At 43.2% G+C, this 23,204-nt stretch overlaps 1 protein-coding gene across 1 annotated transcript in view; it reads right to left on the minus strand.

Moving 5' to 3' along the window:
* The window catches only part of AP3B1 (adaptor related protein complex 3 subunit beta 1), a 351,534-nt gene that overhangs the window by 115,313 nt on the left and 213,017 nt on the right, over positions 1-23,204 (minus strand). The window contains exons 20-22 of the mRNA XM_073584144.1: positions 12,544-12,694; positions 8,448-8,523; positions 7,332-7,441 (exon numbers count right to left, since the gene is read on the minus strand). Coding sequence (XP_073440245.1) covers positions 7,332-7,441; positions 8,448-8,523; positions 12,544-12,694 — 337 coding nt within the window. The remainder of the gene's footprint in view (positions 1-7,331; positions 7,442-8,447; positions 8,524-12,543; positions 12,695-23,204) is intronic.

Consider the following 23,204-nt stretch of genomic DNA (forward strand, 5'->3'; position numbering starts at 1 on the left):
GCTCACTATATCTCTAGGATAAGACCCTATTTTGCGCTGATCTCTCCTACAGTTTTCCTTGGATATCCCTGCTGTAGATGTAGAAGTACTATTAATGCCGAGCTGTATATAACCCACCTGTACACCTGATTGGCTGCTTCCTGTGTATACAGTACATTGTCAGCAAGCTGCCAATCCGTGATGGGAAGGGGTCATAGATTAGCCGGACTGACTGGCATTAAACACCTCATTCTGCACTGATAATCTCCTGCTGATAAAACACTGTATTGAGACTACAACAAACTGCTGAGCAAGTGAAATCCCTAGAATCAGGGTATCTGCCCCTACATTATGATGCAGATTAAATATCAAAAATATGCTGTCAGATTCCTTTTAAGATAATATATTATTTTGTTGTAAAATCTACCTGTAATGTCATTTCATTTTGGTCAAGATGCTCTTGCAAAATCTGATACTCAAAAGTTTTTATTCACAAAAGCTGAAGTCATTGACATTGCTATGGTTATAAAATCAGGGGCCGGATAAAAAGTAACGTATAATGCTACTAAGATATGTGGAGAGCGACAACGTGCCCCCCTCATCTACGACCACAGAACAAGGGGGTCTCACGAGTCGCCATAGGACAACACGGCTCATTATTATTAGCTTTTCTGTCAAACACACAATGTAATTGTATTGTTCTAAAAGTTGTTTCCTAATGGCAGCTGCTCGCCCATCATTTGTATTTTCCTCGTTAATCCTGACGCGGTGAATTAACCTTTAATTACCATTGTTAAAATTGAAATGAGCCTCGTGTCTGGCTTGGGCTGGCTTCTCTCAGTGAATGATCGCGCTGGAAAAGGAGAGAGGTCAATGAATATGTCCAACGTCATGTCTGCTGGAGATGTGAGCAGGGAGATCTTACCTCGACTAACTATGAGCAACATATTTGGTCCTAGTTCTTATTGTCAGTGCTATAACCGGACACGATTAGCCTGCGGTTCACTCGCATCCTGAGGACCTTGCCAAAACCTGACCACACAGAAGGATTATATCATTACCACATTAAATATGTCGCCAGAATACAGCTAGGATGGGTCATTATTACAGGTCCCCAGGTAAACCATGAAGTACAATGTTATGGTTATGTTCTACACTTCTACTACGTACAGATTTATACAGTGCTCGGCATAAACGAATTCACACACTTTAAAAAGTAAGATTCTAATGACTATCTCACTGAACGCAAGAACAATTTCCATCATTTTGTTGCGCATTAGTTTCATAGAATAATGCTTAACCTATAACATGAAAGCAATAGTAATATAAATTGTCACAAAATCCCCAGTTTTACCAGAATTAGCTGATGCAAAAATGAATGCGCCCCACATCAAGAACTACTGCATCAAGCATTTTGTATGACCTCCCTGATTTCTAAAGGACAAGATAAAGTCATCTAGGTATGGAATGGACAAGTTGGTGACATATTTTAACATCTATTTCCATTCTTCAAGAACGACCTCTTATAGAGCCTGGCTGCTGGATGGAGACCGATGATAAACTTGCCTCTTCTAACCTCCCCACAGGTGCTCGGTTGGGTTCAGATCAGGAGACACACCTGGCCACTGAATCACTTTCATCATCATGTTCTTTAGAAATACACAGGTGTGCGTTATGGACCTTACTTTAATTTTATGGGTTAAAAAGAATGTTCTATGCAAGTCGGTCTTGTCAAAATTTTGGAAATTGTTCTTCTGTTCAGTGAGATATTGATTAATATCTTACTTTTCAAAAGGGGTTGTGGTGTAGTAACCACTGAGTCCGCTAGGGGGCGCTGTGTGGAGAAAGGATGAATGGCAGAATACTGAATGGCCATTATGTATTTCAAAGTGGGTGGCTTTGAGATGGAGACTTATGTGTTGATCAGCAGTGATACTGCTGAGGTGCTGCTTTAATGTGACAGGGAGAAGTCTCCAGGTAACTAGGGAGATGGGCGGGCCAGTTACATACAAACCCACCCAGGGGGTGTGTTTAAAGCACTGTTGGAAAGTGTGTAAATGCTTGAAGGACCTGTGATGAGGTCAGAGTCATGTGACCCGGTGGGCATGGCTATGAACCATATAATATGGCCAGGGTAGGTCACAGGTGGTGACTGCTTGGACCTGGTTGGTCCAGTGTGGAAGGTCCCGCTGAGATGGGGCTTCCTGCCTGACAGCACATGTGGACGCTGTGAGTAATGGCTGCAAGTGCCTGAGAGTTCCCTGGAGGGAATGAATGTCTGCAGTATGGTGAAGCAGCCATGAGAGAACCCTGACGGGGTGAGATATAATTGAGGCTGAAAAGACTGCGTATTGGACATTGCTAACAGAGTGAAGCTCTGTCATGGATGCTATGCCGTTTATATATTGCTGGTCATGGTTTATGATGTTTAATAAACCGCATGGACTATACTGGCTTATGGAAAACCTGTGCCGGACCTGATTTTGTGGCTGCCAAGCGAGTGATCCCCTACTTAAATGACAGTGCTACCTCACAGGGTGTACACTCATTAATGCTGAGCACGCAGACAAGTAATAACATCTTAAGAAATCCGCAAAGACAACATCAGCTCATTCTTGTACGGATTTCACCCCATGCAATACTTTCTAATGCAGCAAAATCAATGGCAAGATCCCATGTAACACAAGCAGATTTTGTTGTTAAACCTTTGAGGATTTGTGACAAATTTGCGACCAACAGTGGACATATTTCATCCCAGATGAAAAATTCCAAAAGGGATTAGTTAGGATGCAACTCTGGGATCCCCAGGACTGGGAGAGTTGACTCCACACATATCAATCCTTTGGCAAAATTGGTAGGGGCCCCAACTTTTGACCCACTACAGAGCTAACATTAATCCCTTCTTCTCTGGGTAGGTGACAAATGTTATGGTTAGGAAAACCATCTAATAAAAGTACGTTAATAGTCACTTAACAGACAGCTCTCTTAAGGTTCTTAGACACATTAATCCCTTAAGGCTCCATGACGGATACATCCTCCATGGAGTGGGTCAATGTGTGTTGAGCTGGTAGATGCTGGGAAGACGTTACACAGCTGGCATCTGCCTCTAAAAGCAGCATTTGGAACTAGCGCTGACCGCTGCTGTCAGCGTCATCACACCCGGGCATCTGCTCCAGCCGCAAGTTGGACCACCCGAAGAACGATCGCTATGGAAAGGGGTGTGTGCCCGATGGTTTCCATGGCCTCTAGAGGTCTACTGAATGCCATGTTGCACTCAGGCTAGACTTCATAAGGCACTATGAGTTTTATTATGCAATACAACAGCACTGTAGTATTAAGAAAATGTGATCAAATGATTGCAGGTTCAAGTTCCCTGAAAGGACTAAAAAAAATGTAAAAGTAAAAAATAAAGTAAAAAAATATAAATAAAACCAAAGCATTCAAATTACCTTCTCTCCCCCCCCCCATAGAAGCACATAAAAGAACTACCGTACATATTTTGTATCATTGCACCCATAAAGTCAGATATATTAAAATATAAAAATTGTGTAACCCATATAGTAAGCATTGTAAAAGAACAAAAAAAATCAAAACACCAAAGTCGCCATTATTTTTTTCATCACCCCTTTCAAAAAAATAAAAAATAAAATATAGTATGTACCCCAAAACTGTACCACTAAAACTACATCTTGGTAAGCCCTCATATAGCTCTATCAATGGAAAAATAAACAATTTACAGGTCATGTCGAGATAAATCAACATTGTTTTTACCAGATGCAGATTTTTTCTAGCTACTAAAATTGAAAAAATAAAATAAATAAAAACTATAAAAAAATGTTAAGGCTAAAATTATACTGACCTGCAAAATCAGTTAATTTTTATAGCGCAATAAATATAATAAAAATTAAACCCAATAATCAACAGTGGATTTAAGGGATTTATTTTCACCATTTCACCTAACCCTCAATTATTTCTGGACATTATATTGTACAATAAATGGTGGCTTTCAAAACTACAATTTGTCCTGCAAAAAACAAGCTACATTGATGGGAGGGAAAAAAAAAAAAAAAAAAAGGGGGGGCTCTTCGAAAAAGGGGAGGAAATCAAAAATACAAAAACATCGTTAATCGACAAAACATCTTTCTTTGACTTTCTTTCTGTGTTATTAGTCTGTGATGATCATTTTTTCCCAGTGTTCACCTGACGACCAATAGATTTTTTTGAAAATATTGGTTTTTAGCACCCAAGATGCAGTTGACTAAACCAAGGACCCCATTGACTAATAAGGCATAAAACATCCGGCCAGACAGCAATCCAGTATGGAAACAGCAGGAGAAAGGTTACGGTGATCAGCGGTTCCCATCAGGTTTCTTTCTTTCGGTAAGGCTCTCCCGCGTAGGATTTATCCCGCAGGCTCGGCTTTGTCAGGCTTTGCCATCACGTTATATTCTTACACCACATCCTACCCCCGGAGGGCTCATAGTTTACCACACAGCCGTAATTGCGGTGTCTCCCTGTCTCAGACATTAGAAGTGTTTTGCAGTAGTGAGACGCCGCAGACTCCTTATAAATTGCTTGCATAATGCAGCCACTGATTTACTGACGCATGCATGAGAAAACAGACTCGCTGACATTTCAATCACTCGAAAACGAAGCTTGATTTGATTAAAAATAAAATGAACATTTAAACATATTTTCTAGTCTATTTCATTATAATTAACCCAATCCAGACTAGATGCGCCGAAAATGTGCGCGCTTCTGTAACGATATGGGTCTCGTACGTGGCCCCGGGGTCACAAGGGAATGTACAGAAACGGCATGGCGATACTATACTCCATTATTAATCTTCATTTACAGACCAAGTAGATGAAACAAAGGAACAAAGTATACTTTCAATAATGTGCAGCGGCTATGAATTTAGAGAAATCGGCTTTATTGATAGGCTTTATAAAAGCTGTATGCAATTACAGTGCTGAATCATTTGAATAATAGACTGTCTGACATATTCTAGGATAAGTGGCTGCTACATTTCTCTGATATTAGGGTCATATACTCATCTATTCTTACTCTAAGCTCTCCTTCGCCTGGTAATAAATTAATTTCTTAGTGTTAGTTCGGCATGTGCCCTACAGTTAAATTCATTTTCGCTCTCACTGAAGGAAAAAGTTGAAAAAAAAAAAAAAAATAACGGTTATTATTTCCGATTTCGGAGCTATTGCTTTGGAGTATGCAAATAGCAGGTCATTGTGTTCTTGGCCGTGTCATAGTGATACCAACCAAAAAGCTAAATAATGGAATAAAACTGAAATTTAAAAAAAAATAAAAATAAAAAAAATAATGTATCACAGAGTTAACAGCGTTTTATACAGTATATATATATAAAAAGGAAATTTAATACATGATCGTTTATTTTAAAAATACAGATATTTAGGAAGGAGCATGGTGGCTCAGTGGTTAGCACTGTTGGTTTACAGCGAAGCGGTCCGGGACCAAATCCCACCAAGGACAATATATGTGAGGAGTTCGTATGTTCTCCCCGTGTTTGCGTGGGTTTCCTCGCACACTCCAAAGACATACTGATAGGGAGTTAAGATTGTGAGCCCCAATGGGGACGGTGATGAGAATGTCTGTAAAGTGCCGTGTAAATTAATGGTGCTATATAAATGAGCAGCATAAATTATAAAAAACTAAAAAAAACAACATTTCAGGTTACGCGAATTATGTGTTCCCCAATACGACTCAAATACAAATAACTTAGGACTGTATACGGAGTAACAGGCTGATTATTTACACTGATTTCGACACCATTTTCATGCTGAAATCAACATGAATTGTTTCCCACCTGTGCTAATGAAGAAAAATTGAGGCCTTGAGGCCATTTCTGCATTGCCTAGGGTGGATCTGCAGCAGTAAATCTAAAGACGAAAGCCAAGGGTCAGCCAAAAAGCTTAGCCAACTGGACATTATAGGAGCGTTGTAGATGAAGCATTTGTAAAGGGGGTATTGCCCCCACTCCCTCTACACTCTGTGTAGTCATAGAGTCCAAGACACAGCAAAATACTTTGACCGTGGATCTCGCCGCAAATCTATAACAATTCCACAGCAAAATCCACATGTAGTATATGCAAATTTTGCCACTCATTAAAGGGTTTGTCCACTACTAGGACAACACCGTCTCACTCGGAATATTTACTCACGTTAAAATAATCACAGTTATACTTCCCTCCCGCGCCGGTGCCGTTACAGTAGTGTTGGCACTCACATTACCGGGCTCACATGAGGTTGTTAATCACGTGAGCACTGCGCCCAATCACCGCTGGCGTCACTGTCCCCGCCTTTGGCTGTTCTCTCACTTCCTCTTAATTACTTATACGTCCGAAGGTGGGGACAGTGACGCCAGCGCTGATTGGGAGCAGGGCTCACGTGACATAATGGCATCACACGAGTCCCAGGAGAGCCGACACCACAGAAGCAGCGTCGACACGGGAGGAGTATAGGTGTTTTTATTTTAAAGGGGTCAAACACAGGGTTAGATGATGTTGTCTTAGTAGTGGACAACCCCTTTAATGAGCAGCAAAAATAAAAGGTGAATTGGGTGGCAAAAATGGGGCAAATTTGTGGTACAGGTAGATGATATTTTTAGAACCCCATTCGCATATATTGTACTGTAATGTGCATTGAAGAATTCACACCATAAATCCGCCATGTACCAGGTAATACAGCGCACACGCCAAACACATTCATACACCACTATAGATGCCACAGGTGTTATCTGGCATCCACTGCCTGTTCAGTGCTTACGCCACTCTCACCACACGCATACAGTGATCTTTCTGTATACATGCTCACTAAGGGGAAGCCGTCCATCACAGTAGACGGGTTAAGAGAGACTGTCCCATAAAATCCACAGCACTTTACAGACATTATTGGCACTGTCCCTATTGGGGCTCACAATCTAAATTCTCATTGCCCCATTCTAATTATGAATTAATGCACATTGTATTATGTTAACATTTATTGGTATAAACAAGCGTGAAAAAAATAAATCAAATTGCCATTTTTTTTTTTATGTAAAAAAAAAAACACCCAAAACAACAGTGCTGACTTATGACTTAATGAGACATATTTTTTCTTTGCAGTTGCTGGAAGGTTATGGAAACTTGGCTAAATACTTGACAGTCTCTAATGAAATCACAAGGACACTGGAAGGAAGGCAAGATCAAGTCACAAAACTGTAACATCCATCACAGGCCGACGGTTATGGCATACTACAGGTAGAGAAGTGGACAAATATCTGGTGTGGACCCCAGCACACAAGGAAATAATAATGAGATAAAACAGAGCTCACTTACATTGATTACTGGAGACGGGGCGGAGAGGGATAAACCTTGAAGGTCTGATAATAAACTTGGAGAAAGGATAGCAGATTTGGGGACAGCTACTGGAGTGGATACATCATTAACTGAAAAGGGAGAATTGAAAAGGGAGAATAGAAAATGATAAAAAATGTGTCATTTATATAGAGCCATCGATATCTACAAGAGCAGATGGACAAGATCCTCTTATTGTAGGACATAAATAATAATAATAATCTTTATTTATATAGCGCCAACATATTCCGCAGCGCTTTACACTTTAACAGTTTCAAAACACAAGTCATAAGTCATAAACATGACAGCAAACAAACCCTGCGTAGTCTGATCCTGAGAGTATATACCACACTCTTTCTTCTGTTACCTCTTTGACTGCCTGTAGGTTACCCAGGACAGTAAGCAGAAAGTTACAGATATGTCCGTCTTCCGGATTAGGAACATTTTGAAGAACAAATAGCCACCCCATCACCCCCAACTTTATAGCTGTGGTCACTGCACAGTGGCTCAGTGGTCACACGACTGGAATCCTGGGTTCATATTAAACCAAGGCCAGCATGTGCTTGGAGTTTGAATGCTTTTGTCCAGGTACTCAGGTTTCCAAAGATATACGGATATGTAGTAATTTGAGTAATAAAGATCTCCGCACAATGCTGCGGATAAGCTTGGGGTTATATAAATTTACACTCTGAAACAAGTGTCGGCAAATTTAGATTCTGAATTATATGGCAAGTCTTGTTAAAGGGTCGATATTGACCTTTAGGATTGCTACTTCCAAGAGATGGCACTAGAGTTCAAGTCCTCTTCCTTTCTGAAAAGGCTTGCATTGCATGGCTTGTAAGTCTACTTACCCTGGCATGTCACTCTTCACAAGGAGAAATGTTTCCCCTTAGATCCCAAACAGAAAATAGCAACATGTAGGGGAAGTCTTCACGTTAACTAGGTCATGATGTTGCCAAAAAAAAAAAAAGTCCAGGGCGCTATCTGACCCAAGGCCTACCCTGACAGAGATGCACACAAGTAATGATGTAAAATAGCAAGATGCAATCTATATGCTGTACAACCATACGTAGAGAAGTCTGCATCAACAATACTTACAATCGTCAAGATCTAGAAGGGATACATCATTTTTCCTGGCAGCTTCCTTCTCTTTGGCAGGTTTACGTTCAGTTTTCTGTTAAGAGTACAAAAATAAACACATTTCAGTCCAGATGGGGTAGTGGTTGCCCCAACAGGAACTTTCTTATACATGGGATCAAAATCTAACTCATAAGTACCGTCTGTAACAGGGAGTAAAGAAGCAACAATTCTTAAACAGGCAACTATTAGGCTGGTGCAAGTCTCATGGTTGGAAGAATAGAAGGAACAAGGTAAAGAGGAAGACCAGCAACCAGATGACTTGATACAATCAAAATAACGGCGGAGAAGACCCAGGTGGACCTATCTAGGCTTGCACAAGATCTTCCTACAGACCGTTCATCCATCAAGTTGCCATGGCTCGAGATCAAGCAGAAAGCCATTAATAAATAATAATAAGCCTCAACAGTAAAATCGTGGAATAGTCACTCAGGTGAAATCTCCCAATTGAGGAAAAAAAGTTAGGTTGGGCTATTAAGAGAACATAAATTAATGCAAACGTTTTCAACTTTGTCCTACAGCTTTTTCCACCATAAAAAAAAACATTGAGGAAGTGCAACATTTGTGGTACTCTGCACATTTACTACAACTATGACATGCCCAAAAGTCAAATAAGAGACAAGCAATGATCTTTACTGGTGACTAGTGTTGCGCGATACCTTCCGATATCGGGAAATATCGGACCGATACCCCAAAAATATCGGGCCACTCTGCCATAAAGGCCTGGATGGTGGAGGATTTTTCAGTCAAGATGGCCAGTTCCTTTGACCTCTTTTGGTCTGACATGCACTGTGAGGTCTTATATAGACAGGTGTGTATCTGTACAAATCAAGTCCTATCAGTTTAAGTAAACACAGTTGAACTCCAATGAAGGAGCAAAACCAGCTCAAGGAGGATCACAAGGAAATGGAGAGCATGTGACTTAAATATGAGTGTCTGAGCAAAGGGTCTGACTACTTATGACAATGTGATATTTCCGTTTTTTTTTTAAATAAATTTGCAGAAATTTCTACATTTCTGTTTTATTTCAGTCAAGATGGGGTGCAGAGTGTACATTAATGAGAAAAAAAATGAAATTTTTGGCATTTACCAGATGGCTGCAATGAAACAGAGTGAAAAATTTAAAAGGGGTCTAAATACTTAGCGTACCCACTGTATATTGACATTAAAAGTAAAAGTTGCCCAGGATTACAGCACTTGATGAAGCAGCTTGAGAAAGAGCGAAGAGTGTGTAAAAGAGGGTACTGTGAGGAATCTAAGGTTTAACATACTCTTGGTTGTGTCACACGTTACTTCATTCCTTGTTTCCATGTGTGTTCCCTTCATGGTTCTGTAATTGATCATTGTAAAATTGTGCAGCAAGTAATATATAAATACATTTTTTATGCATCACTTACCTACACAATTTTGCATATAATACATACAGACATGTACTGCATATATGTATATGATATGATGCTAGAGCCTTCAAGTTATTCTTTAGTGCAGTCATGAAAGACAATCAAGCACTATGATGATGATGAAATTGGCTCTCATGCCTCAGCAAAGTAGGACCAAGAATTACCTCTGCTGCAGAGGATAAGTTCATTAGTGTTACCAGCCTCCAAAGCTGCAAATTAACTTGACAGCTCACACTGTTTTGCGGCTTGCTTATGATTGGTTAGCACCATACAGGGAGAATAAGTACATGCCCACTGTGAAAACTGTCTGATAAAAAAAAAGACCAAGTGGGTGTTAACTCATTAGGTGCCAAATAATTTGCCAATATCTCCACAATAGAGAATTAAACAAAAAAAAGAAAAAACACTCTTTATTCTGCTCTGCAGCCAATATTATATTGTGTGTCCAGTTCAACATGGAAAAATGTGAAAGGTCCTCTTTAATGTATGTGCATTGTCAGAGTATAAACTAGCGTATATATATATATATATAAGGAAAAAAAGGAAGAAAAAAAAAAAATAGGCAGCACTCAAATTAAATGTGAAAACAGTGGATACTTTACTGATCCTCAGGTTGCCATCTGAGGATCAGTAAAGTATCCACTGTTTTCACATTTAATTTGAGTGCTGCCTATTTTTTTTTTTTTTTCCTTTTGTTAATTTGGCTGTTTGGACACTGCTGAATAGGTTTTGCACCTACTATATTATTTTGGTAGTGCTGCCCTATATATATATATATATATATATATATATATATATATATATATATATATATATATATAGTGGAATAGGCAATGCAAGTGAAATGTTACTCAAATAGTGGTATTATTAAGATAATGTCTCATTTAAACCTCCTCAATAGGCCGACGCTCATTCCACAGTAGAAGGCAATGCGGGTCTAAGAGGATGTTGAGGGTACATTGCATCTAGATTTACCCATTTACAATTCATCTTGTTAATAGAGACAGAAGTTAGATAAAGCATATAGCAGATGAAGCAGGAGATTGAGGATTTCTCTTGCTCAATGCATAATTCATAGCCTCTGACTGCAAAGTGTGTAAAATGAGAATTTCACACCGCTGCCAGAGCTGCGGAGCTGCACACAGAGGCACATGAATTGCACTTTACTGGCAGAATTTTACCTTTGCTTCCAAAATATTTGTGTGTTCTGCATCATTTAGAAACCACATCCTCTAACTGATAGCCCAATGTTACCATGTATTGGCTCCTAAAAAGTTACCATTCCGATACGACTTACTTATTTAGCCCATTTAAGTAAAGGCTTCAGGAAGCTTTATGAAGAGTCTGGAATATATTAGCGTGTATTTCCTGGGCACCTTATCTAAGAAGAGTTGAAGCCTTACTTTTGGCTTTATTGGTAGATTTCTATTGATTTTTTAAACAAGTGCTTGTGGTACAAACACATAACTACAGATGCAGAAAAGTAGTAATTATGGCAACAATGACGTACAGCAATATTTTATATCCAGTATTGATTATAGTATCTGGGAATAAAAGGCACAGAAAGGTATGCTACTCCTGGATCTGGCCTTAGGGTACAAGTCTGTAGGTACTCTATGTGACTGCAGACTTATTAATCCTCACAGCACTTTTTGCATACATGCCGTCATATGCCGACTAGATGTGCGTGGCCTCACTCAACGCAAGTGAATTGAGAAAGGCCAGACACATTTAGCTGGAATGTGGCCGGAAGTATGCAAATCAGGTACACAGTCTTATACAGTATTTATGCAAACGTCGCTTTGATCTGAAGCCAGTAAAGGGTGCAATGTTCAAATCCCCTTTGGTTTAACATAGTGAGAGGTTATGGTAAGATTCCTGGTGGCGTAAACGTGTACAGCTGCTGAGGAAATATTGTCAAAAGCCATGATTGTATAGGGAAGTGAAAGGGTTAATATCGCCATGCCTTGTAGTGGGATCCATATTACGTAGTTATATAGGCTGAAAAAAGACCTAGGACTAGTCTTGTTAGTTACCATGTTGCTGACTCCCTCTCTCAAGTACATTTTCCCTGGAACACCCCAGCAGCATGGTGGGCCACAAGGAACAGGGGCTTCAAGAATCACATACGTTAGTGTTTCTACACACGAGCACACATCTATTTATGGCATTTCTGAAATGTCATCAGAAAGCGCCCAACCCATTTAGGGATTAATGTCAACATTACTTGTGGTCTAGGGCAGCAATGAGGTGGTTAGTGTCGGTATTTCTTGTGATCTAGGTTATAAACTATCAGATCACCAGAAAAAAGCAACATGTTGTGCTAAGCCATCTAGAGAAAGAAAAAAGAACTCACCGATTAATTTGAGGTAGGTGTGAACCTAACCTACATTCTATCCGTTTGCCATATACCTTCCCTAGCCTTTCCCACTAATCACCTAGCCACGTCATTCACTGCTGTAACAGGCCGATTACTGCTATCGCAGATGAAGGGGGATTAGGATCTCCCTATAGGGATCTAGTTTATAAAGTACCAGATCCCAGTGAATCTAACAACTATCACCTACTGTGAGACCAGATGAAAATGCTATAACTGGATTTTGCCATGTAGCCTAACTCAGAACACAGGAAGGAAACGTCAGGGCAGCTCGTCTCACCTTAGGTTTGGGGGCGTTTTTAGGTGCCTCTGGCACAGGTTCACTGTCGTCTCCAGATTCCGATGAAGAGTCAGAGTCTGAACTGTCAGAGGCTGAGGAGCCCGATCCGTCACTGCGTGCAGCGATCCCATTCTTTTCATCTTCAGATTCACTTTACAAACATAAAAAAATAAGTAAATCATTATCATTGTGTCATACAGGACGAATATTGCTTTAGTTTTGTCACTTATTGATTTACTAATTATTTGAATGTATGCCAAAATAGTCCAGGGCTTCAATGTGACTACAAATCTAGAGAAAATCTTTAAAAAGTAAAATTATACCCAATTGCTAATGCAAAACCGCCAAACATGTCACAATGTGGCTGTGATTTCAGTTCTAAGTAGGAGAGCGAAAATATACTTGAACATCTTTTTTCATTTTTCTCTAAAAATGGATGTAAAAACTATAAACTATATATTAAAGGGGTTGCCCAGCCTTGGGGTATTAGTCTGCAGTCAATCGATGTGACTGCAGACTTGTGAATCTTCCCATAGCGCGCACTGCGTACGGTCAGAATTCTCCATTGCTGGTGCCGGAAGCATTACCGCAATTATGTGATTTTCATGCGGTCATGTACTAACTAGACTATGTGGCATCGCTCAATGAAAGTGTATTGAGAGAGGCTGGACAAGTCTAGTCAGAATGTGGCCAAAACTGTGAACTCATATACATGCGGTCACATGACTGCCTGGTCTGCAGAATCTTTATAGCACACAGTGCACTTGAAGGGAAGATGTAAAAGTCGGCCGTCACAGAGTGACAGCAGATTTGTACCCCAAGGTTGGACAATCCCTTTAAACTCAGGACTTAAAAAGGACCTGTCACCAGGCCAGTTCTCGCGGTAACTGCAGGCAGCCAGCCAGTTCTTGCGGTAACTGCAGGCAGCCAGCCAGCCGGTTTACGCGGCAACTGCAGGCAGCCAGCCGGTTCACGCGGCAACTGCAGGCAGCCAGCCCGTTCACGCGGTAACTGCAGGCAGCCAGCCCGTTCACGCGGTAACTGCAGGCAGCCAGCCCGTTCACGCGGTAACTGCAGGCAGCCAGCCCGTTCACGCGGTAACTGCAGGCAGCCAGCCCGTTCACGCGGTAACTGCAGGCAGCCAGCCCGTTCACGCGGTAACTGCAGGCAGCCAGCCCGTTCACGCGGTAACTGCAGGCAGCCAGCCCGTTCACGCGGTAACTGCAGGCAGCCAGCCGGTTCACGCGGTAACTGCAGGCAGCCAGCCGGTTCACGCGGTAACTGCAGGCAGCCAGCCGGTTCACGCGGTAACTGCAGGCAGCCAGCCGGTTCACGCGGTAACTGCAGGCAGCCAGCCGGTTCACGCGGTAACTGCAGGCAGCCAGCCGGTTCACGCGGTAACTGCAGGCAGCCAGTTGCAGAATTTTATTGCTATGCAGGAGTTCTACAACAATTATAATAAACTGTGATGTGAAAGGCCTTTTCTGAAAACACTTAGCATAACAGCTGAAGCGTTTTTTTCGGATTTGGAAAATCCATGTCCTCCGGCTCCAGTTTATGATAAAAAAACAAACTGGCTGGCTTTACTCACTCACTCTCTCTTACTGGGTACAGCGCAAAATCTCTGTTGCTACTTCTTGTGTCAGGTATTGTTTGTAGCGCTGACGTCACAATGACAACGCTGCAGCCAATAACTGAGCTCATCGGCTACGCCCAAATGGACGGTATAAGCCAATGAGATAGGTTGGTGATGTCAGCGCTACAGACAAAAGAATAGAATTAGTCTTACCGGTAATTCGGTTTCTAGGAATCTTCCACGACAGCCATATCGGAGGATGTCTCCCTGCCCTAATGGGGGACAGGAAATGCACAAGAGGTTAAATAACCCTCCCCTTCCTGCCACCACCAGTGTTTTTTCTGGACACACTAGCATGTATAGTTACCACCAAAGTGCAGGAATCGTCCAATAAGAGTATCAGATAGGGAGGGAAATTAGTGCTGTCGTGGAAGGTTCCTAGAAACCGAATTACAGGTAAGACTAATTCTATTTTCACTAGTCACCTTCCACGACAGCCATATCAGAGGAATACCAACAACTAATTTCTTAGGGAGGGACAACAGGCTGCAGGACACGTCTGCCAAACATTAAATCCCTGTTGAAATTTAGTTTATAATGTCTGGTGAATGTATGGACAGACGACCAGGTGGCGGCTCTGCATATCTGCTCCGAAGATGCGTTCCCTCTTTCTGCCCATGTAGGTTGACGCTGAACGAGTAGAGTGGGCTTTCAGAGATGTAGGAGGAGGAACGTTCTGTGACGAGTAGGCGAGGCTGATCGCTTGCCTGATTCAATTCGCGACTGTATTTATTGCCGCCTTGGCCTTCATTCTGACCAGAAAATTTGAATGAATCAATTTTGGTCAATCCTCCAATTCTGTCTGCTGGAGGTAGAAAAGAACTACTCTACGGAAGTCAAGCGTGTGAAAGACTTATTTCGTGTTGGAGGGGTTTGTACATAAGGAAGGCAATACAATGTCCTGGAACCTATGAAGGTTCGAGACTACCTTAGACATAAGGAGGGATCAAACCTTAGGATGATGCTATCCTCTGTGATGGTCAGGTATGGCTCCTGCATTGAAAGGGCCTATAATTCTCCTATGCACCTTGCAGTGGTGATTGTTACAAAAAACACAGTTTTTAGTGTTAATTTTCCCAGGGTCGTGGAAGACAGTGGCTCAAAAGGTTCCCTGGTCAAGTCTTTGAGAACTAGGTTCAAGTCCCAGGGGGGAATCTGACCACAGAGTCTGGGACGAATTCTAGTTGCTGAGGTCATGAATCGCCTGACCCATCGTTGGCTTGCCAGATCTTGATCGCAACATTAACTAAGAGCTGACACCTGAACCCTTAGTGTACTAGGAGTGAGCCCCAGAACTAAGCCGTCTTGAAGAAACTCGAAGATCTGTGCGATATTAGGACAGAAGGGGTCTGGGCACTTGGGGAACACCAAGATGAGAACTTCTTCCAAGCCTTCCCGAAATGGCGTTGGTTACACTCAGCCTAGAATGGCCAGTGGCCCTGTAGAGATTGGATCACTTTCTCGGAAAGGCCTTTAGCTTTTAGAATTTCAGCTTCAGTAGCCAGGCCGCAAGGTTCATTCTGTGTGGGTCTGGGTGTAGTAGGAGACTGGCCCTTTGGGGCAGAAGTATTGGGGCTTCCTGAGCCATGTCCTGCAGGGCTCCGTACCAGCTTCTCCCTGGCCACGTGGGAGCCACTAGGATTGTAGCGACTTGTTCTGCCCATATCTTCTGCAGTGTTTTCGCTATCACGGGAATCGGAGGGAAGGCGTAAGCCAGATCGAACTGCCCCGGATGGGAGGAGGCATCTACTCCCCACGCTCCATCTGTGGGACTGAGGGAAATCATGTTTCCACCTTCGTGTTTTGACCGATGGCAAAAAGGTCCGCATCGTGATTTCCCCACCTTGACACCAAAGACAAAAATACGGTTTGGTCTAAGCTCCACCCCAGAATGAACGTCCTTCCTGCTGAAGAAGTCCGCCTGCTGATATGGACAGACGTTTCTCTGCCAAAGAAAAATTCTTGCAGCCACCAATTTTTTGGTAGAAGAATTTCGTGTCTCCTTGGTGTCGGATGTAGGACACTGTAGTCGCATTGTCCATGAACCTGCTTTTAACACTTCCTCTACAGCTTTTAGTTCTCTCACGTTTGAGGAGCTGGTTCTGATGCCTGGGGGCCATACCCCCTGGAAGTGTGAATACTCCACTATAACACCCCAGACTCTGACTGGCGTCTGTGGTGACGATTTTCTGGGAGAGCTGATGCCAGCTGACGCCCCGCTGGAGGTTCTGGTAGTCCAGCCACCATAGGCGAGACACCTTCACCTGACCAGGAAGAGGGGTTCTCTTGGTCAGAGTATTCCGATACTTCTTTGAACACTGGAGTACAACAGACTGAAGGGTCCGAGTATGGGCTTGAGCCCAGGAAACAGCTTGGATGCACGCTGTACGTGAACCTAGGATGGACATTTGAGTCTCTCATGGTTGGTGCTCTCTGGTCTCTGAACCTGGAGGTCCTCTAACCAAGTCGAGTTTTTTTTTTTTGGCAAAGTGCATACCCTGGACCTGCGAGCACGGCCTGGTCTCCCATTCGGGTCCCAGCCCAGGCTCAAGCAGCTTAGTCGCCGCCCCCTGACGAAAGCAGTCACGCCCTGGGTAAAAAAGTTGTTGGCTTTCCTGATTCCAGGAGTATCCCTAAGAACTTCTTCCTTGAAGAAGGAAGGTCTGATTCCTCCAGGTTGGGGATCCAACCCAAGGCGTTTTCTACGTCCTGGTTCAGATGAGATGTGGATGGAGCCATTAGAAGAATGTCGTCTAAAGGGCCTGTCACACTAAGCGAAATCGCTAGCAATATCGCTGTAACGTCACTAGTTTTTGTGACATTATAGCGATATTGTTAGCGATATCGCTATGTCTGATACTTACCTCTGACCGGCTCCCCCGCTGATTATCGCTGATCGCGCGAGAACATCCTGGGCCGTTTCTCGTCTGCAGCTTCCTGTGGCGCTGACGAGCGACGCGTGGACGCGGGCGGGAGGACATCAGGATCGCCGCGTCTGACAGGTAAGTAGTGACCCCCCCCGCCTGCTGCTATGTCGCTGGTGAGATCTGTCTGTGTAGCAGCTCACTAGCGACCACTTAGCGATGCACCAGCGATCCTGACCGTGTCATATCGCTGGTCGGGATCGCTGGTGCATCGCTAAGTGTGACAGTACCTTAAGTATGGGAAAATGCAAATCCCCTGCTGGCAAATGAAGGTCATTGCCTCTGTCATTATCTTGGTAAACACTCGAGGGGCTGATGACACCCCAAACGGCAGGACATTGAACTGGTAGTGGTTGACCTGGGGACCTGAGGAATTCCCTGTCTGGATGAATCGGGACGTGAAAGAAAGCGTCCCTCAGTCCATTGTGGCCAATCACACAATTTTGTCCTATGAGGGGGATTGTTAAATGCATGACCCGTGATTGCAGGCTGCTCTCCCATTCAGGACCCAGCCCAGTCCCAAGCTGGTCAGCGGCCGCCACCTGACGACTGCAGTCACACTCATCCTAGAATGGCTGGTGGCCTGACTTGACCGACTCCATCTTCTGCACTTTACCACTTGGTTCAAGGGTTTAAGTTTATTATGACCCTGTCTAAGGGTTTACACGTACGGAGAGGCAAGTTTGTTGTGGAACTGAGGAGATCGTTCCTGACAGGAGCAGTCAAGTACAACCTACAAGCTTGCAGAAGTGTTTCTATGTCTGACAGCAAGGATTTTTTGGAGGTGCGCCTGCAGGGACGTCACTCTTAGGCATTGAGGGGGAGGACTCTTGAACCTCAATCTCAGTCTATCGCGAATGGTGCAAATAACCCATTGGTTTGAGGATATGGATTGCAACGATCTATGCAATTCGATAGTCGGCCTCCGACCGGAGAACCGTCATTGTGAAAATTGCAACTGTCGTTGTATTGATCAGTACGCTGTAGTGATCAGTACGTTGCAGTCACCAGTACGTTCCTTGCTTTTGTTGGGGGCAAGATTATTCTGCCCTTACCTCCTTTAGGATAACTCCGCCGGCCCGTTTTTGCCCATCCCTCTGAATTCTCTCTGGGAGGAATCTGGTCCAGGCCCAGCCTTAAGCTGTTTAACGGCTGTTCTGGAAGCGACTTCTTTTAATCAGTGGCTTCTTCTGGGATATCATCCAGAGCTGAGCAAAGTACTAATTTCCCTGAAAGGGAATCGTAAAGTCTCCTCCCCAAGTTTTCAGCCACAGCTGGCTGAGTTGGAGAGGACCGCAGATTTTGCTGCTACCCGGACGGACTTAGCGGAAGCATCCACTAGGAACCCTGACGCTTTGTAATAGGGGAAGTGAGTCAAGGGTTTCTTCCCCGGACCTGTCGATTGCCCGCTGGCTAGAGGTCCCCCGAGTGAGGTGATCCTCCAGCGTACACAACCAGCGGAACAGGGAAGCAGGGTTGTGGAGGCGTCCCAGGATTCCCTAAGCAAGCTCGCTATTAAGAGTTGCCCTCAAATGGAAGAGCTGCTCTTTTAGATACCCTGGACTCCGCATGTCCACTTTAGGGATTTCCCATAAGGAACAATTTCCCTCCAAGGGACTAATTCCTCAATTTCTGAGGTGACACTAAGTCTCTCTCGGGAAGGGCCCATTCCTCCAGATTCCGGATATATCCGTGAATTGAAAAACCCCTTTGGGTTTTAGGCTTCAGCCCCTCCCAAACGTCTCATCTGTATAGAGAATTCCACTTCCTCCTCACCATACTAACCTCCGAAGAGAAAATAGTAATTTCAGAACTGGGGGTGGAAATGGAACCTTCATTTTCCCAATCTCGTCTGAGTTAAAGGTATCAATCTCACCCGAGTCAGTCAGATTCCACAGATGCCCATTTCCTTCTAGCAGGAGGGGCTGTGGTATCGCGTCTGGGAAATAGTCGCCATAGAAGATTGGACTTCTGTGATGAGAGTTTTATACTGTCCAGTAGGGAGGCTGTTCTGTATGTAATACATCATCCGTGCAGGGCTGAGAAAGCTTCCTATATGAAGAAGGAGCCTGAAACCACACATGCACATTTTTAGGGTCAGAGGCCTTGTCTCCCTTTAGAGAGAGAGAAGGCATACTAAGTCACCTCCGAAACTACCCCAGGACAGAAAAGTGGGGACCCACCCTGCTACTTACAGTAGGAGGGTGAACGCTGGGCCCCACAGAAACAGGCAGTAAGGGTTTGTCGCCGTCCATGGTTAGTCTGTCACAGTGTACAGATAATGCCTTACCTGGACGCACCCAGACCAGGATTTGGAACAACAGAGGTCCACCAGCGTGTTGTGTGCTCCTCCTCTCCTTGGTTCACAGGTGGGGGGGGACATTCCAATCACCCCTTCTCCACAGCTGATTCTCCAGCTGCTCAGCGGCTGCCCCTGCACACTCACCCCATCGCCTGTGGGGGTCGGCGGTGCTCCGTTGTTCCCGGCCCGCCTCAAGCTGCTTAGCGGCTGCCTGATTAGAGCGGTCTCGCTCAGTCTCGAAGGGCTGGTGGCTGGGGCCCCGGACCGCGTCCGCAGTCCGGTAACTGCAGGCCGCGCGTGCGTTCCACACAGGTGGGAGGCAAACCGGAAGTTCGGCGCTGGTCCAGACACCACTTCCAGTGTGCACGTGCACGCAGTCCCTGCACATGCCGCATGGGGAGGAGAACGTCGCGGAGTTCCAGGAGGCCCCCGGCCGCACAGCACTGCCCCACTTTACCCCACTGAGGGAGCGCAGGAGGGGCGGGCAAGGGTCCTGAGTACCACCGCAGTGGAGACGGGAGCAGCCTTCCCACGGAAGAGAGCAGAGCCCGTTGGCTGCCCGGTGGTCACAGGTATTCTGATGTTGTAGTGCCTGCGGTCGCCGGCCATGGCAGCACTATCAGGACCTCTTCATGCCCCATAGGGGACAGGGAAAACACTGGTGGTGGCAGGAAGGGGAGGGTTATTTAACCTCTTGTGCATTTCCTGTCCCCCATTAGGGCGGGGAGACATCCTCCGATATGGCTGTCGTGGAAGGTGACTAGAGAAACAGACACTGGGAGCAGTTGTGGAGACTGCCCTGGACCCAGGGAAGACAAGAAAAGCACATTTTCCCCTTTTTTTTTCACCCCAAAACAAAATTTCAGCAGGGGAACAGGGGTTTACCGAAACTAGAAAACCCCTTTTAAGAATCTATTTAAATACAAATTACCTATTGGAAAATTATAATCTAAAATGCTTCCTTTACTCTCAAGTGAGACTTGACAATCCCCGGAGGACTTTAGGGTGCCACGGATTACAGGTTGTTCCTGCCTGCAGCCCATCTATTAAATCCAGAGTACAGGCTGCAATAATTACTGTCAGGCTTACAGGGAGCAAGCACTAGAATTCACATTAAATGATTGTATCTGTCCTTATACAAAGGAATTTCAGACATTGTTTATTAAAATATTCTTCAAAATAAAAAATAACTTTACATTTACATAAAATTTAGAATTTGCTTATTAATTTGGTTCTAAAACGAACAAAAAAGTTTGTTTTAGAAATTTAACTTTTTCATAGACTTTTTTTTTATTCATTTATAGCTTCTTACAAAATTCTTTGTGTTGTCCCTGAAAACAGAGCACAGTTTGTCTTCACAATGCCAGAGCTAATCGGTCAGGCTCTGTTCACACTGTGTGCAGCGCTATCCTTCCCAACAAGATGACCAAAACCCGACGACAACCTCATTATAAGTCAAAGTCTAAAAGACTGCAGTGGTATCTGTCATACTAGTGATCAAGTCAGCGTTTTGTGGCTGCCATGATAAACAGTAACTGCATGGTAGTGTGAACACAACCTAAGATGACAAATATGAACTGGCCATTTTAAATTACCGCAACGCAGTGCTCCCGAGTGAAACTAAAACTGTAATTTAGTTTTGGACATGAAAAAAAGACGACAAAAAATATCCTGTGACCAAAAAACAGCAAAAAAGTTAAACACAGACATTACCAACTTTCTCAATATTTTATGTAAATTTCACATTTGAAGATGACCCGTCAACAGATAAAAAGTCTTTAGTTTTTGGTCTTATTTTATTCCTGCTGCTCACCCAACTATTCTGGGTTTTTTTGTTACTATTGGTATTTTTTCAATCCGCCATACGATTTCAGAGATATGGGGATTTTTATTTAGTACTAATTTTTAAAGGCCCAATTTATCAAAGCTTTTACTCCAGTATCCTAGCGTAAAAAGTTTTCAAAAGATGCATAATTTTGGTGCAACTAACGGTTGCGCAAAAATATGACTTTTCTGTGTTTTCACGCCATTTTTGCCTACAAAACTGATGTATCCGCCTTATGTGTTTTACATAGCTTTGGCTGATTTGCATATTTAATACCAACAAATAAAATAGCACTCTTGTAGCTCTACAGCATGCAAGCATGAAATATCTGAAATTTGAATTGCATTTCTGCTATAGAAAAAATGAAAAATTGAGAATACTTAGAGCATAAATTCAACTCATGTATACCCAGCAGCCACAATAAGGTGATTCTTGTTGCTGGGAACCTGCCTCATGTGAATCCTCTCTTCAGTCTTACTTTGTTAGTTATATATACTTGCTCACACCTGATTTCTGTTTGGAAGTGACTGTCAAGTAAGACAGGATGTTGAGAAGGCTGAACTTTTAAATTCCTATTTTGCATCTGTTTTCTCTCAGAAAGGAAATGTAACATCAACTGTTATTCACTGTCCTATTAAGGGAATAGAAGAATCCAGGATATCTATAAACAGAAAGATAGTGAGGAAACACTTAGCTAACCTAAATGAATTCAAGTCTCCAGGTCCAGATGAATTACACCCCAGAGTACTGAAGGAGATAGCAGAAGAAATTTTTGAACCCCTCTCCATAATCTTTGAAAATTCTTGGAGAACAGGAGAAGTGCCAGAAGACTTGAGAAGAGCAAATGTTGTTCCTATCTTCAAAAAGGGGAAGAAGGTGGACCCAGGCAACTATAGGCCAGTGAGTCTGACTTCTATACCATGAAAGATCTTTGAACAAATTATTAAACAACATATATGTCAATACCTGGATAAGAATGAAGTGATTAAACAGAGTCAGCATGGGTTTGTAACTAATAAGTCATGTCAGACTAACTTAATTTCCTTCTATGACGGTATCACTGATTGGGTGGATCAAGGAAATGCTGTAGATATAGTATATCTTGTCTTCAGCAAAGCATTTGACAAAGTATCTCATACAATCCTTATTGAAAAAATGACTAAGTATGGAATGGACAAGGCAACTGTTAGGTGGATTCATAACTGGCTTAGTGATCGGACCCAAAGAGTGGTCGTAAATAGCTGCACATCCAGTTGGAAGAATGTCTCAAGTGGGGTACCACAGGGCTCTGTCCTGGGCCCTGTATTGTTCAACATCTTTATCAACGATTTAAATGAAGGAATTGAGGGTAAACTGATTAAATTTGCTGATGACACAAAGCTGGGAAGGATAGCTAATACTAGAGAAGAGAGAGAGGATTCAAAAAGATTTAAATAAACTGGAGAAGTGGGCAGCAACTAACAGAATGGTTTTTAACAGGGAGAAATGCAAAGTACTACATCTGGGCAATAAAAATGGAAAAAGCATATATAGAATGGGAGGAATAGGGCTAAGTGACAGCACATGTGAAAAAGACTTGGGTATACCAATAGATCACAGACTGAATATGAGTCAACAGTGTGATGCAGCAGCAAAAAAGGCAAATGCAATTCTAGGATCTATTAACAGAAGCATACAGTCTAGATCACGTGAAGTCATTATTTCCCTCTACTCCTCTTTGGTCAGACCTCATCTGGAATATTGTGTCCAGTTTTGGGCACTACATTTTAAAAAAGACCTCAACAAACTGGAGCAAGTTCAGAAAAGAGCGACCAGAATGGTGACCGGTCTGCAAACCCTGTCTTATGAGGAAAGGTTGCAGGATTTGGGAATGTTTAGTTTGCAAAAGAGAAGACTGAGAGGAGACTTAATAGCTGTCTACAAATATCTAAAGGGCTGTCACATTGTAGAAGGATCAACTTTATTCTCATTTGC

The sequence above is a fragment of the Dendrobates tinctorius genome, unplaced genomic scaffold, assembly GCF_039654945.1.
Source record: "Dendrobates tinctorius isolate UK_male_01 unplaced genomic scaffold, ASM3965494v1 ptg000083l, whole genome shotgun sequence".
Taxonomy (NCBI): domain Eukaryota; kingdom Metazoa; phylum Chordata; class Amphibia; order Anura; family Dendrobatidae; genus Dendrobates; species Dendrobates tinctorius.